This window comes from Mus caroli, unplaced genomic scaffold (assembly GCF_978045245.1).
Source record: "Mus caroli unplaced genomic scaffold, Mus_caroli_1 scaffold_17, whole genome shotgun sequence".
Classification (NCBI taxonomy): Eukaryota; Metazoa; Chordata; class Mammalia; order Rodentia; family Muridae; genus Mus; species Mus caroli.
The window spans coordinates 55,694,047-55,708,840 of NW_028227272.1; the positions used below are offsets into that span (position 1 = coordinate 55,694,047).

General features: G+C 41.0%; 1 protein-coding gene across 4 annotated transcripts; it reads left to right on the forward strand.

Annotated features, from left to right (window-relative positions):
* The first annotated feature begins 7,514 nt into the window (after positions 1-7,514).
* On the forward strand, positions 7,515-14,794 carry Cldnd1 (claudin domain containing 1). Of its 4 annotated transcripts, none has more exons than XM_021185370.3 (6): positions 7,515-7,583; positions 7,868-8,139; positions 10,442-10,751; positions 12,334-12,444; positions 13,652-13,789; positions 13,903-14,794. In XM_021185370.3, exons 2-6 carry the CDS (start codon positions 8,059-8,061, stop codon positions 14,121-14,123), a joined length of 861 nt encoding a protein of 286 aa, XP_021041029.1. In that variant the 5' UTR covers positions 7,515-7,583; positions 7,868-8,058; the 3' UTR covers positions 14,124-14,794. The 4 variants fall into 4 exon arrangements, with proteins under 4 accessions (XP_021041029.1, XP_021041033.2, XP_021041030.1 ...); XM_021185374.2 differs by lacking the exons at positions 7,515-7,583; positions 7,868-8,139 and adding exons at positions 8,861-9,088; positions 10,179-10,229; XM_029470763.2 differs by lacking the exons at positions 7,515-7,583; positions 7,868-8,139 and adding exons at positions 9,019-9,088; positions 10,186-10,229.

Below are 14,794 nucleotides of genomic sequence, written 5' to 3' on the forward strand. Positions count from 1 at the left end.
TCCGTCACCCCCTCTCTTTCAAGATCTTGGATGAACATGAAAACAGACTCAAGTGTAGTTACTGCCAGTCTTCTGAAGGCCCACAAGAAGCACCCTGTGATTGGTATTGGCTGTGGTTGTGGTTTTCTTTCTTTTTACTCGCCTGTGAAACTTAGGTGTTTTTTTTTTTTTTAAACTTCTTTATTCAAGATGTTTGATTTGTTTTCTTAAATTCAGAAAATTAAAAAAAAATTGAATCAACATTTTCATTTTCACTTCTTTTAAAAATCAAGTTTTTTTCTGACACCGAATTATTTGACTCTAAGGCCTTTTCTGTCACCTTTAAGATAAAGTTACTATAGAATTGCAAATTGCTAATGAAGAGACTCTGCTTTCTCACAGTATTGATACACATATATACATACTGTGAGATGCATGCATGCATATATATTGGGAGAAAACAGAGCATCTTCATCAGCAATTTGCAATTCCATAACTAATGAAAGATGAATTAAAAACACTAGGTGCTGTTTTTACCTTCACCTGCTATGGTACAAAGACATTGGATTATCTTTGCTCTCTGTACTGTACTGCTTCTATCCAGAGAAGCCTTGAACTTAAGACCTTTCTGCGTCATCTTACCCAGGACTGGGGGAAAAAGTGTTTGCTATTGCATCCAGCATGTGTTATTTTTCGTTTTGACCTATCACTTCTCGTTAAGTGTCTCGTCACAGCAGTGACATGGCAACAGGTGTAAATACCACACCAAGGACCTTCAGAAGAGAGATGTTAGCCCTAGAGTTTCAGTAAAATAAAATATTTGAGAAACAAACTAAAATTGAAGGTCTCCCAAGTGCACATTTTCATGTGTAGTTCTCATACATAAAGACTATAGTAAAATATAGCAACTTTTGAAATTTATTTCATTAACTTCAATTCTTCATGGCCTAAGGAGTCTCTTGCACTTTCCTCTCCTTTCTTCTCCTCCTCCTAGCCATCTCATTTAATGCTCAAAATGTCAGTTTTGACAGTAGTCACTACTGTCCATAAGAAGGGATGCTGACAGATGAAAATATAACTATATATATATATTAAAAGTGTATATTTAAAATCCTTTCTACTGAAACTTAATTTCTTCAATAACTGGTATGCTGAAGACGGCAATTGGCTCTCCCTCCTTGTGGTTTAAGGTCATCTCTACACCAGAGAAGTACAATCAGGGAAGGGTGGAGACTTGTCTCTTCCGGAGCAAGACAAGAATTCACCAGGGGTTGACCTGTAGGATGCCTTTCCTTCCCCATTGTCCCCAACTGTTCTGAAATGTTCAGTCACATCATGGAGGGTATAGTCTTCACTAAATATAGGCTGCAGTTCAGAGAAACTAATTAACAGTTTGACATTTCTGGGACAGAAATCCTTCCCACTGGGTAAACTTTAATTATTTAAGAGAATAATTCACTCCCCCCCAAATATTTCAAAATAGAACTATATCTGCATGGAAAAGAATAGTTGTTTAAAATGGAGTATTTAGACACTGTATCTATGTGTGCATACATTGAAGGACTAATCACAGAAATGTTCTCTCACTGTGCCTTAGTTGTAACACTAAACTGGTTCAGTCAGAAGTTACTGTGCATTTGATAACACAAAGGCTTATTTGGGCTAATGATTTTTAAAAATTTATTCTTCTCTCATTTATTACATCCTGATGCCATGTGTCTCTTCTATCCTCTTTTTCTAGTCCCTCCCTCCCTCCCTCTCTCCCTCCCTCCTTCCCTCCTTTCCTTGCTCTCCCTCGCTCCCTGATCCACTCCTCCTTTTTCCTTCAGAAAAGGGCAGGCCTGCCAAGGATATCAACCAAACATGTTTATCAAGTTGCAATAAGATTAGGCACTTCCCCTCATATTAAGGCTGAACATGGCAACCCACTAGGAGGAAAAGACTCCCTCCCCAAAGGCAGGCAAAAGAGTCAGAAACAGTCCCAGATCTCACTGGTAGGAATCCCACAAGAAGACCAAGGTACACAACCATAACATACAGGCAGAGGAATAAGTCAGACTTATGTAGGCTCCCTGATTGTTGGGTCAGTCTCTGTCCCTAAGAGCCCTGCTTAGTTGAATATTTTGGTGTTTTTGACCCCTCTGGCTCCTACAATTCCTCCTCCCTCTCTTCTGCAGGATTCCCTGAGCTCTGCCTAATCTTTGGCTGTAGGTCTCTGCACTTGCTCCCATCAGTGTCTGGATGAAGGCTTTCTGATGACAGTTATGATAGGCTCTGGTCTACAAGTATGCAGAGCACTAAGAGTCATGTCATCTCCCCCTACCTCTGCTTTTTGGTTCTATTCTAGACCTTTGGGCCTTCCAGCCTCTGGGTCATGGTCCTCCAGGGAGTGGAGGTGTGGGTTCCCTCTCATGGCATGGGGTCTCAAGTCAAACCAGTCATTGGTTGCCCTTCTCCCCTCCCCCCTAAATTCTGTACCACCTTTACCCCAGCACATCTTGCCACAGGCAGGACAAGTTGTAGGTTGAAAGTTTTGTGGCTGGGCTAGTGTCTCAATTCCTCTCCTGGAAACCTTGCTTGGTTACAGAAGATGGTTGATTCAGGCTCTACTTCCCTCATTACTAGGAGTCTTAGCTAAGGTCACCCTCATAGATTCCTGGAAGTTACCGTAGTGCTAGGTTTCTACCTTGCCCCGAAATGCCCCACCCTCAATTCCAGTCATGTCTCCCAGTAGTACTCTCTTCCTCTATTCTTCCTCCACCTGATCCCTCCTGTTCCCATTTCCACCCACCTCCAGTCCACCCACAAGATCTATTATTCTATTTCCCTTCCCAGGGAGATTCATGCAGTCCCCTTGGGTGCTAAGAGTTTTTAGTTCTTAGATATGTGTCAAGAACATTTCTTGTCACCAGTGAGATGACTCAGCTGCTTGGAGGCATCTGCTACCACCAAGCATGATAACCTGAGTTTACTAGACTGCATACCTGTAGATGAAAATACAATTGCTAGGGGATGGAGACATGGCTCAGCACTGGCTGCTCTTCCAGAGGTCCTGAGCTCAATTTCCAGCAACCATATGGTGGCTCACAACCAACTGTAATAGGATCTGATGCCCTCTTCTGGTGTGTTTGAAGACAGCTACAGTGCACTCATATACATAAAATAAATAAATAAATCTTAAAAAAAAAAAAAAAGAAAAGAAAAGAAAATAGAATTGCTAGCCAGGCATGGAAGCATACACCTTTAATCTCAGTACTCAGGCTGTAGAGATGGGTTGAGTTTTGTGAATTCAAGGCCAGGATGGTCTACACAGTGAGTTCCAGGACATGGTGGACTACACAGAAAGACCCAGTCTTAAAAGAAGGCGGAGGAGGTAGAGGAAGAGGAAGAAGAAGAACAACAACAACAAGAAAAGAAAATTAATAAATATTTACAATGTTATTTAATCTCTGTAGGCCTAAATTTTTGTTTTCAAGCTTCTGAAGTTGCTGACTTGGTGGTATAAACCTTATCTAATGAATCTGACATTTACAGCAAACTCTTGAAGCAGTTACAGATAAGGCGACTCACTTTAGCCTATGTGGCCACCTGAGGTATGACGTGTGGTGAGAATATGAGACTGAGCCTTCTTCATGATGAGAATATCCATGGTGGGCTGATAGTATCTCCACACCTACCTTAGGAAACCTATGGGCTGTCTTAAGATAATGATGATTTAGGGATCTTAGTAACTCAGAATACAATGTTGGCATAAAAGAAAACCCACAGTAAAGGCTGGTTATAAAATAGGGAAGTTCCAAGAAACCTGAGTGCAAGGGTCAGGTTTATAGCACTCTGAACATCCTTTGAAATGCGACATGCAGATACTAATGATTGAAAAAACAACCAGTGGAACATAGTTCAAAACTCAAAAACATCAGCGAGTCCATTAACATGGGAAAAAACAATGGAGACAAGGTTCCCTCAAAAAGAAAAAGAAGGATGTAAGGACTGATAACTGAATCAATGTACCCTATGGGGACCGATTTATCTAAAATGAACAACCAAAAATCCAACAAAACAAAACAAAACAGCAAAATACTGAAGTTTTCTTTACAATCCTTGCCAGAAATGATTCTATTGGATTTTTATTTTTTTATTTGTTATTCTCTTTGAGAGAGGGTCTTACTATACACACCAAGCTGGTCTTTTGCCCCTCTGCCCCTCTGTTCCTCTGCCTCCTGTAGTTCTTAAGTCGAAAACAGACTATTCTGAAAATAGTCCTTTTAAACTTTCAAAGCTACAGTGTTGAACTTGTGTATGCCAAGGCCCACTGCTCACATCAGAGTTACATATTCTATCTACTAATTATAGATTCTTCAACCCTAGAATTTATGGACTGAGCAGCCTGGAGTGCTATATTTAACACACAAAGATTAGAATACTATGCTTATTTGCATAAAATAACCACCATGATACACTGTGCTTTGTAATTATGTTGGCTATTTTTGGGGGGTTTAAAGGTATGTCAAAAGCTGAAATCTGCAGAATACTTTTAGCCTAGAGTTCACATTTTTGGGATGTTAAAAAAAAAAGCTGTTCTCTACTTTAATTCCTAAAATATATTCAGGAATGTATAAGATGTTGAACAAGAAGACGGTAGATTTACTCCATTGAGACATTTTCTCAGTTAAGTCTACTACCCCATTATACCGCTAAAACTGCAGTCTGTAGCCACCGACTCTGAAGTGTTAAGCATTTTGTAAGAAAAGAGCCAATCCAATTTGTTTCTAACTTCTGGCATTGGGATTAAATTACTGGCTTCTTTCCACTCATCAACTCTGCCCCCTTCCAAAGCTGACACAATTGATATGTCATCAGATTATACACAAAAGTAAGGTACAAAGCCATCTTGAATATAATTGATGTGTGTTCTGCTAACAGGTCCCAGGATAAATGGAAAATAGCATGAAGCAAACTATTTCTTTGTGCTTACAGATATGTGATTATTTATGTTAAAAATACTCTCTTCTTCACTTCCTATATGAATATATGAATATAATAAAATATGCAATCATTTAAATCGTTACCTTTAAGGAAACAGTTCATACTCTAAGAGTTTTTTTTTTTTTATTCCCATAGTTACTTGGAGAATTTAGAATTTATTAAAATAGCATGCCAAACTAGGAGGGATGTATTTGCTCTTATCAGGGAACCCACATTTAGCTTATTATTTTTCTTGCTAACTCATATTTACTCATGGATAAATTATGCTATTATTCTAGAAGAACAAGCTTTAGGCCTCTTTATAATAGTAGATCTGGGGATGGCAGATGGCTCACTGGATAAAAAAATTGCCTGCTGCCAATCTTGATTTTGATCCTCTGGATCCACATCATGGAAGAAGACATCCCACTACCAGAGATTGTCCTCTACCCTCCATAAGTGTGATTATAGCATCTGCATGCCCACATACATATACACACTCACACAAATAAAAAATAGATCTGATATTCATTTATGTTATGCATAACAAAGTTTTTTATGTTGGTGTCCCTAGCAATTCAACAGTGTCTGGCTGCAGTAGGTAGCCAATAAATGCTTATAAGTCTAGATTGAATCATGCTTGGATTTGGAGCCATTTCTAACCAATAAGAACTTTTCACAATCCTCTTGGACAGCTTCTGTTTCACAGTAGCCCTCCCAATTTCATCACAACATAAACTAACACAGAAAGATGTCTCTAGTTAACATAGCATACCTTTTTGTTTTATACCAATGTTTTAACTTAATATATCTTGTTAAGTCAGAAGCAATTCACAAACCTATAGACTTGAATACATGTCAACTCAATCTCTGCTGCTGCCAAATCTATGATAACTGTAATTTGAAGTTATGGTTATATCTTTTCAATTGAATTATGAGTCATACCATTTAGGACTTCAGACTTCAGTAGTGGTTTAATAGCTATTTAACTAATGAGGTCACTTGGACCCAGAAAGACCCATAGTCTTAAAATAAAGTACAATTTTAACTGAACTTTCTCATCTCCAAATGGTTATTTATTATATTGTCATTCACAAGCAATAGGAATCAAACAACTATAATTTATTTCACTTTGAGACACTTAATAGGATTTTATAAATAACAGGGACAGAGAGCCCAGAACTTAGCCCCTGACCTAAGCACAGCTGACTCCATTAAGGCCACGCAGACCATAGAACTCGGCATGTAGACAGTACCACCTGGAAACAAACACGTAGCCCATCAAAGTCTATAGTTCTGGGAAAGTCTCTACCTTGCTTTCTTCTTAGCTTATGTAGTTCTTCTTATGGCTACCTATTTTTGTTAACTGAAGTATGCCAATCTAGAACATGGTTTTGTGCTGAAAAGCTTACCCCGAGAAAGGCTCAGATATACACTGGTATCCCGAACACCCAGGGTAGTCAGCAGCCTGCTAATAAAGTCTTTTTATTGGTTTAAACCCATGTCTGAGTAGTTTTTTCTGGTGAATGCCCCACAGTCATTTTAAGATGCAATTTTTTTTTAAAGATGCAAGTTTTTATTTGCTTTTTTTTTTTTTTCCTGAACCAAGATTAGCCATTGTTCTACAGTAGACAGATACAAAGCAATTCTGATCACAATTTTAGCCTATGGCTAGAACTCAGAAACGATTTCTATTTTCCTTTCCGATCACCAAAGTTTATAAGAAAAATAGAACAAATATTTAAGATGAATATGCAAGGTTGCTATATTTTGATTAACACAAGTTAAGAGTGAACATTCTAAATAAGAAGAATTGTATTTAAGAATATTAGGGAACCTGGGAGGGAAGGTAATTATTGTGGAAAGAGCATTATCTAACCATATAGATTTTCTGTTACTGGGCTCATTTATAGTGCACCATAACTACAATACTTTCCTTCCGAACACTAGAAACATCAGCTTTAGAAAATTTAGCCAGAAGCCTAGTTCAACTCTGTTTGAAGCCTATATCCCATAATCTGTGATAGTTGCTAAGTTACTTGGTTCATTAATAATACATATGAGACTAGCAGTCCAGCAAAAAAATAGGAGTAAACTATTTAACTTTAAAAATTGATTACAGATCAATGCTACCCACAGAACATAGCATAAATAAAAATTGGAAAACACCAAAGATGCAGAGATAACTCAGAAATGTGAATGTGTGGTCTGTGGGACTGTGTTTGAGAAGGAAGTTGAGGTCTCCTGTTCTGTGGCTTTCAGGGTGGCCAAAACCTCAAGGACACACTTCCATATTGACCCTAAGTTTGTGAGTGAACAGGATTCTGAGCATTTTCTGGGTGTTCTGTGCTGTTGGAAGGTGAAGGCATCATTGTCCATTGTAGAGTGACTCCAGAACCTCTTACCTCCTGTGTCATGACGACATAGAACTTCCAGAGCACACGACTAAGCAAACACATTTAAATGCCCTCCTGGCAAGTCTCGCAGCTGGGTAGTTAGCAGACAGGTCCGGAAGCCAGCTGAGGTGTGCAAGAACACCTACCACTATTTATGACAGGCTTCTTCCTCTTCATCTGGGACAATCAGGAGTTGTAAAAAGCTACTTCTACTGATCTTATTCAAACACTGGACATTCAATTGTAAATAATGCTTTAATGATTCCTTAACAATCCTCAGGTCCTCTGCCTGATATTTTTTACATTTTCTCATCTATAGATTCTATTTTCAAAAGTCCATATATTGAAAACCAAAGGCAATCTTATTTTAAAGATTATGAAGTAAATTGTCCATTGTCTTAAGATTAGTTTACTAACCTCAGTGTTCATGTTTGCCAAGTTAGTTCATCTTCATGGGCTTCAGTTTCTCTGTCTAGAAACTTAGGCTGTTTCTTTTCTTCTTAAAAAAAAAAATGTCCCTTTACCAGAATTGGTTGCACAAGTTACTTCAGGAAGTAGACGTCTCATGAAGGCCGGTGGATGAAGACATCAGCTGCATAAGTGCATTCACAAGTCTTACTGTGGATTCACTATTCGACTCTACACACTCATCGAGCTTTCAAGATGACACCTGAGGCAAATCACGTTTTCCTCTGATGCTATCCGTGAAAATCTAGTCATGCCATGTGGATACTGGGCTCTGCCAGAAGTCCTTTTCCAGACACAGCCTGTGATGGTCAACCGGAACCACAAGCCAAAGGCAAACGATTTCTAACTTAAAAAAAAAAAAAATCTTCTCTACCTGTTTAGAAATTTCTGTGAAGTATTTGAGGGCTTAGAATCACTCCATTGCTTCCATGTCATACAGCTATCCATAACTTTTTCTGTTGAAAATGATCTCTAAATCCCATTTCATATTACATTCACACTTTAAAGTAACATTTTTGAAATCTAGTATCCTTCGGATTTACAAGCTTCCCCCCCCTTTTTTTTTTCTTTTTAAACAACTGAAACAAACAGGGAACTTGATTACAGTAGAGAGCAAATAACAGATTTCTTCAAACAAGAATAACGTAATTATACCAGGTTATAATGCTAGTTTAGTTAGATCTTTAGTTACATTTAAACAAAACAGAAGAACATGTTGTTCAAATGGGAGGGAAGATGTAGGAAATGGGAGGGGGGGGGTTGGTATTTGAAGAGTACAGTTCCATTAAAGTTCATCAACTCAGTAGTACTGATTTTTAGAGGTAGGGTGTTATCGTAGGGAAAACAGAAGACTCGACGTTAGATCTCGGCTAAATCAAAGTCTTTGACTATGGTTGACCAAAGATTCTCCCCCATCACTTTCTGGAGCTTGGTCCCTCCTTTTTTGAGGTGTAACAATCCCGCAGTTAAGACCTCAGCTATTCTCACTGATCTTCAGAGTTCTTTCTTCGGAGAGGACTACATTCCCCACAATTCCTCGCGCGTCATCAGGCATGCTCTCCTCTGGCTCTAGCCCCTTCTCCTCCAGTATTCCTACAAGTCCCACAAGGCCCCTCGGCCCAGGGCCGCTTTGGCCCGGCCTGGGGTGGAGGCGGAGGCGGAGGCGCGGGAGTTATGGAGGGGGCGGGCTCTGCAGGGAAGTGCGTCAGAGGAGGCGCGGGGAGAGTAGGGTGCTGTGGTCGGAGCTGGAGGGCGAAGCCGGTGGAGTGAGAGGATGGGCGGTGAGTTCGTGGGGTCGCGGGCCGGCACGGCTCGCGGCGTGGGGAGAGGGCTCCTCGCTGGCGCGGCCCGGCCTGGAGGCTGGAGCGGCAGGCGGGGCGGGGAGGGGCGGGGCTCCGGGCCAAGGGGCTGGGGCTGGCTGGGTTCGGGTACCCAGGGCGCTCGCCCAGCCCTGCCGGCCTCCGCCCGCCCATGCCAGGCCCTGCTGTGCGGCCCAGGGTGACTGCGCCAGGCGCAGCTTCCAGAACCCGGCCTTTAAGGTCATCCGAGAGCACCAGGATGGACGAGATTTTTGAGAATCAGAATACAAACCGCACTTGCTGGGCTATTGATGACTGCAGTCGCCCCGGTCTTTTCCCCAGTCACTCCCCATTTTCCAAACTCCGCTCCCCAGTTTGTGAGCCTGTTTTCACGGGTGCTTGAGACGAGGGGTTTGGTGCTGTCACGGTGTGCATACACTTGGCAGGGTTTGACTCAGCGTGATCTTGCCTTGAGTCATTTTACCGCGGCCATTTACTACCGCCGTGGAGCTCTGTCCACGCCTAGGGAGTGTTCAGATTTTGCCTAAGTCACTTTTCTGTTTGCGAGTAGGGATTATTTAGTTTTTATGGATGTATCCTATACTTTAGGATATACGGAGCAGTATTACAGTTTGGGAGGTTGAGAAGTGTGTAATGGAATGGAAGGGGGGGGCGGGGAGTAAGGAGTGAAGAATCTGGTTGTGTCAAGAGGCTTGGCTTAGCTTTAATTGGATTGAGGGAGATTGATACCTAACATGGTGTTTTTGCTCTCTTTGCTATGACATACATTTAAACTTCCCCCTTGGGTTAACACCTTCAACTCTGATTTCCACGTTACTCCTCACTTCTGCCCTTATTTATATTGCAAGCCTTCCCACTAAAAAAGCTGGGGGTTCTTCGTTTCCTATTCTTCTGTCTTTTTTCTCACACAAGCCTGAAACACATAGCAGGTTTATAGCTTGTGTAAAAATCCACTCTGCATTTAAGGTGTGCACGCTGCCCTGCTGACCATGAGCATGTCTGTTGTTTGTACCTGTAATGTGTATGTCCTTTTCAGTGTTGTCTGTTTTAGTATGCAGGTGATAGACTAGAGAACAAGACTTCTGTCTCCGTAGCATCTTGGGTATGTGAGCATTCAATAAGTACTTTTCATGAGAATGCGTTTTGTTTTAAACTTAACATTTGCCCTTTTGTTTGTAAATTTTTACATCTATAAATGCATTGCATTACAGAAAGAAGGGATGGGGAGTAGGGTAAAGGGTTTTTTTTTTTTTTTTTTTAGCATATTCTGATTTGCTCTTGAGGTCTGACTTTTCTTTCTTTAACTTAAAACAGAGCAGTCTGAATGCCAGAATGGATAACCGTTTTGCTACTGCGTTTGTGATTGGGTGTGTGCTTAGTCTGATTTCCACCATCTACATGGCGGCCTCCATAGGCACGGACTTCTGGTATGAGTATCGAAGTCCCATTCAAGAGAATTCAAGTGACTCGAATAAAATCGCCTGGGAAGATTTCCTCGGTGACGAGGCGGATGAGAAGACTTACAACGATGTTCTGTTCCGATACAACGGCAGCTTGGGACTGTGGAGACGGTGCATCACCATACCCAAAAACACTCACTGGTATACACCCCCGGAGAGGACAGGTATTTTCACGTCTCCGTCCTTTACGTCCTAATAATGATGGCCCAGTGACGTGCAAGTGTGTCTGTGCTTCCTTCCCCTAACAAAGTCTTCTGCATCTGTTTTATTCCTATCATTGTCTTTCCTCAACTCCTGTGCAATCCCATTGTCCTCGATGATACCATGGCACCTCATATTGTGATCGACATTTGAATCCTCATACTTATTTGCCAATTAAGTTGTTTTTTTATTCATGCCACCTGTCACGAGGAATTAGCTTGAACAGTTGAAATATTTGACAATTAGTGGTATTCAAAATCAAGTCAGAATGTGAGTTGCAGAATCAAGTCAAACTGTGAGTTGATTGCCCTCTTACAGTTAGCTATGTTAGCCAGGCGGCAGTGGCACAAGCCTTTAATCCCAGCACTCCGAGGGCAGAGACAGGTGAATCTCTCTGAATTGAGGCCAGCCTGGTCTACAGAGCAAGATCCAGGACAGTCAGGGCTATGCAGAGAAGCTCTGACTCTCTCATAAAGCAAACAAAACCAAAAATGATTACCTATTTTACAGTAGGTTTCCATCATTTGCCTTGTATTTTAGAGACTGTAATTTGACCAACTCTGCCTTTAAATCTGTACATATTTGAGACTTGTACAACTATAAAGAATTATAAACAAAATTATAGAAGAATCTAAGTTGTTTCTCAGATTTATTCTTCAAAAATTCTATTAACACAAAGACTTTAATTTTTCAAGTATTAAATGAGAAATTTTACAGTTTATTTTTGTTTATATTTACTTCTTTTGGCCTTTCCCTGAGTAAGCAGTATATTCAAATCATAGCAGAACACGCTTAAGTTTCCATCTAGTAAAAGGAATACCAGATATGAAACATAGTTTTACATTCAAAGAATGGGAACACAGCTACAGTGTATTATAAAACCTCCGGTTCATACGCAGAGACATCCTGGCAGGTGTGAGTGGGACACATCCGGCAGCAAATTAGGTTTCTGAAGAGGAGAGCTGACCTTGTCACCCTGGCTGATATCTATACCCATGGGCATAAGGCAAGGCTATCAGCTTGGGATTGCTTAGGAGGTGGTTGTAATTCAGATGTGAGATCACTGGAATCAGACCAGCATAGTAACACTGGGTAGTAGCTAGATCTTGAGTGTACTTTGAAGGAGTAGCTGTTAGGATTTTCTGTTAGAATGTATTTGGGTAAGAATGATTGAAGCTTTTTGTCCAGAAACCTAGGAAGGTTGACTATGTCAACTTTTGCGGACTGTGGCTGATACGGTATGTTTTGGGGAGAAGATCAGAATTCCTCAGATTGTGTCCCTGTCCGTATTTCCTGGTTTCCTAACATATGTTCTCCTTTGTTCCTTTATGTTTCCTTTCTCTCATCCTTGTGTCTAAATCTTGAGACTGTCCCTGAAACTCAGTGATGGCAGCAGAGTCACCTGAATGTCACTGGGAGTCAGAGATTATGCATGCTTGGGGGAATGTCTTCCTGCATCACCTTTTACTTCCAAAGATAACCACTGAAAGATTATTATGGCATCTTTTCCAGGAAAATAACAAGCAGTCATTGTTCTTGTTCCAGAGTCATTTGATGTGGTTACCAAATGCATGAGTTTCACACTAAACGAGCAGTTCATGGAGAAGTATGTGGATCCCGGGAACCACAATAGCGGCATTGATCTGCTTCGCACCTGTGAGTACTCGGCTCTCGGCAGGGCAGTTGGGAGAATATGTGCTGGGTTGAGGTGTGCCGTGGGAATGATGTGCTGGCACACAGTGTCACCGTGATGTGCTAGCACACAGTGTCACCGTGAGCTGCCTTTCTCAGCAACGTTCCAGGGAGCTCTGCTACATGGCTACTATGATTCGGAAGACAGAAACATACTTCACAAACTTCAAATAATTTGTAGTTGAGGGACCGAATTCAGTGGAGGGTGGGATTTAGATCACCAAAGGATGTTGCTAAGAGGAGTTTAGTAGGTTTACCAAATAAAATTTCTACTTGAAATGCCCACTGCCATTGCCTGAGCTCCCATGAGCATACCTGAAGAAGCTGCTGCAAGCTCTCAGTGGCTCAGCAGGTGTCAGGCCTGTGGTCAGTACCCTTCCAGTGCCAGGGAGCAGCAGTAACCAGAGGAGATGTCAGAGTAAACAGTGTCTCGAGTATTCTAATCCTTGATGGGTAGGCTGCCATGAAATGCTGTCTCCAGATCCGAGCTACAGAGCTGCAGATGTTAGGGCTATGTTTGTGTTTACCCATCCGGTGCTGTCAAAGGAATCACTGCAGTTATTTACCTTTGCAATGAGAGCGAGAGGAAGAAGTCTGTCAGCTGCAGGAGTTTAAGGGATGGTGTAATATTCAGAAACAGAGACTTGTGTGACATTCTAGAAAACAGAACGAGTACGAAATGAGATTTACAGCTGCCACTAAGTGACTGACACACCTCAGGCTCACCATGTCCTCATTGTCATCAGCATTTGTTATTTGCTAGCATCTGCCTTTGACCATGCAAAGACTTTCATTCTGTCTGTCCATAGAAGGAAGCTGTGTTTCACTTCAAATTGTGATTCTTCACTTCCCTTCACTTGTACAATTTACTAACACCCCTGCCTCAGTTTCTTCGGTGACAAAGACTAAACAGTAGTAGCACCAATAGTGTAAGGTGTTGGGAGGATTAATTCAAGCATGAGTATAGGGCATTCTAACCCTTCAGTAACTTAACTGTTAGTGTCCCTTTGTCTCAGGAGAAAGTTGGAATCCTTTTGGAGTTAAAAAATTTGATATGAAGATACCAGTTTCTCACTTTTTGAGAAGAGCTATACCAATCTTTTAGAACACGTGAAAAATTGCCTTTGTAGAAAAGTGGTCTGAAATCCGTGTTTCCTCTTTTTAAACCCAGACCTTTGGCGTTGTCAGTTCCTTTTACCCTTCGTTAGCTTGGGTTTGATGTGCTTTGGGGCTTTGATTGGACTCTGTGCCTGTATCTGCCGCAGCCTGTATCCCACCATCGCCACAGGCATTCTCCATCTCCTTGCAGGTTAGTCTTGAATCTCTGAACGTTCACATGTCATTGTCCTGTCTGTACTGCTTGAGAAGCTTTGCCCTGTGCTCTTTCACAGTCACCTTTACATTTCTAAATTTCCTCCTAAGGTCTGTGCACACTGGGCTCCGTGAGTTGTTATGTTGCTGGCATTGAACTATTACATCAGAAAGTAGAGCTGCCCAAGGATGTATCTGGAGAATTTGGATGGTCCTTCTGCCTGGCCTGCGTCTCGGCTCCCTTACAGTTCATGGCGTCTGCTCTCTTCATCTGGGCTGCCCATACCAACCGGAAAGAGTACACCTTAATGAAGGCTTATCGTGTGGCATGAAGGGAGGCTGCCTGCTTAATGATTAATATTTTTCATATTTTTTTTAACTATTGAGGTTTTCCCTTGTCTTCCTCTCAGTTGTCTTTAATTTTTATTTTTGTGGATAAGCCATTGTATTCTAAAAGCCCCTTTTATTTATATACAGTGCCACTAAATACCATTTAAAATGTATGTGGTTTTCATTGAGTGACTTAGTCTTTTTTACCACACTGATCTAGGTTCAGAGTTCAGACAGAAAGAACTGTAGAGATGTGACCCAAGTTTGTAAAAGAATATTAGCAGTGGACAATTGATCCAAAACAGGGTCTGCTAACGTCTGCTCAGTCCAGTAGTGCAGTAACTATGAAACTAGAAATGAGTTTGTGTATGATATCTGTTATCACTGACAGACTTCATCTTTACTTTCCTGTTGTTGCTAGCAGTCAGCTAGCAGAACCAGCGTTCCCCAAGATGTGTGCACATAAAATTGGGAAATGAGCTAACGTGTCCCTAAACTTTGGTACATTACTTTATTTGAGGTGAAATACGGCAGCTGTTTATACTGTGATTGTCTACAAGAAAAAAAAATAAGTAAAAAATGATGTTTACTTGAAATTGTGCTTTTAACTGCAAAATTTCAATTCAGTGAGAAAAGTTGACTACACTATACCTTTTTTTTTTTTTTTTAAAAA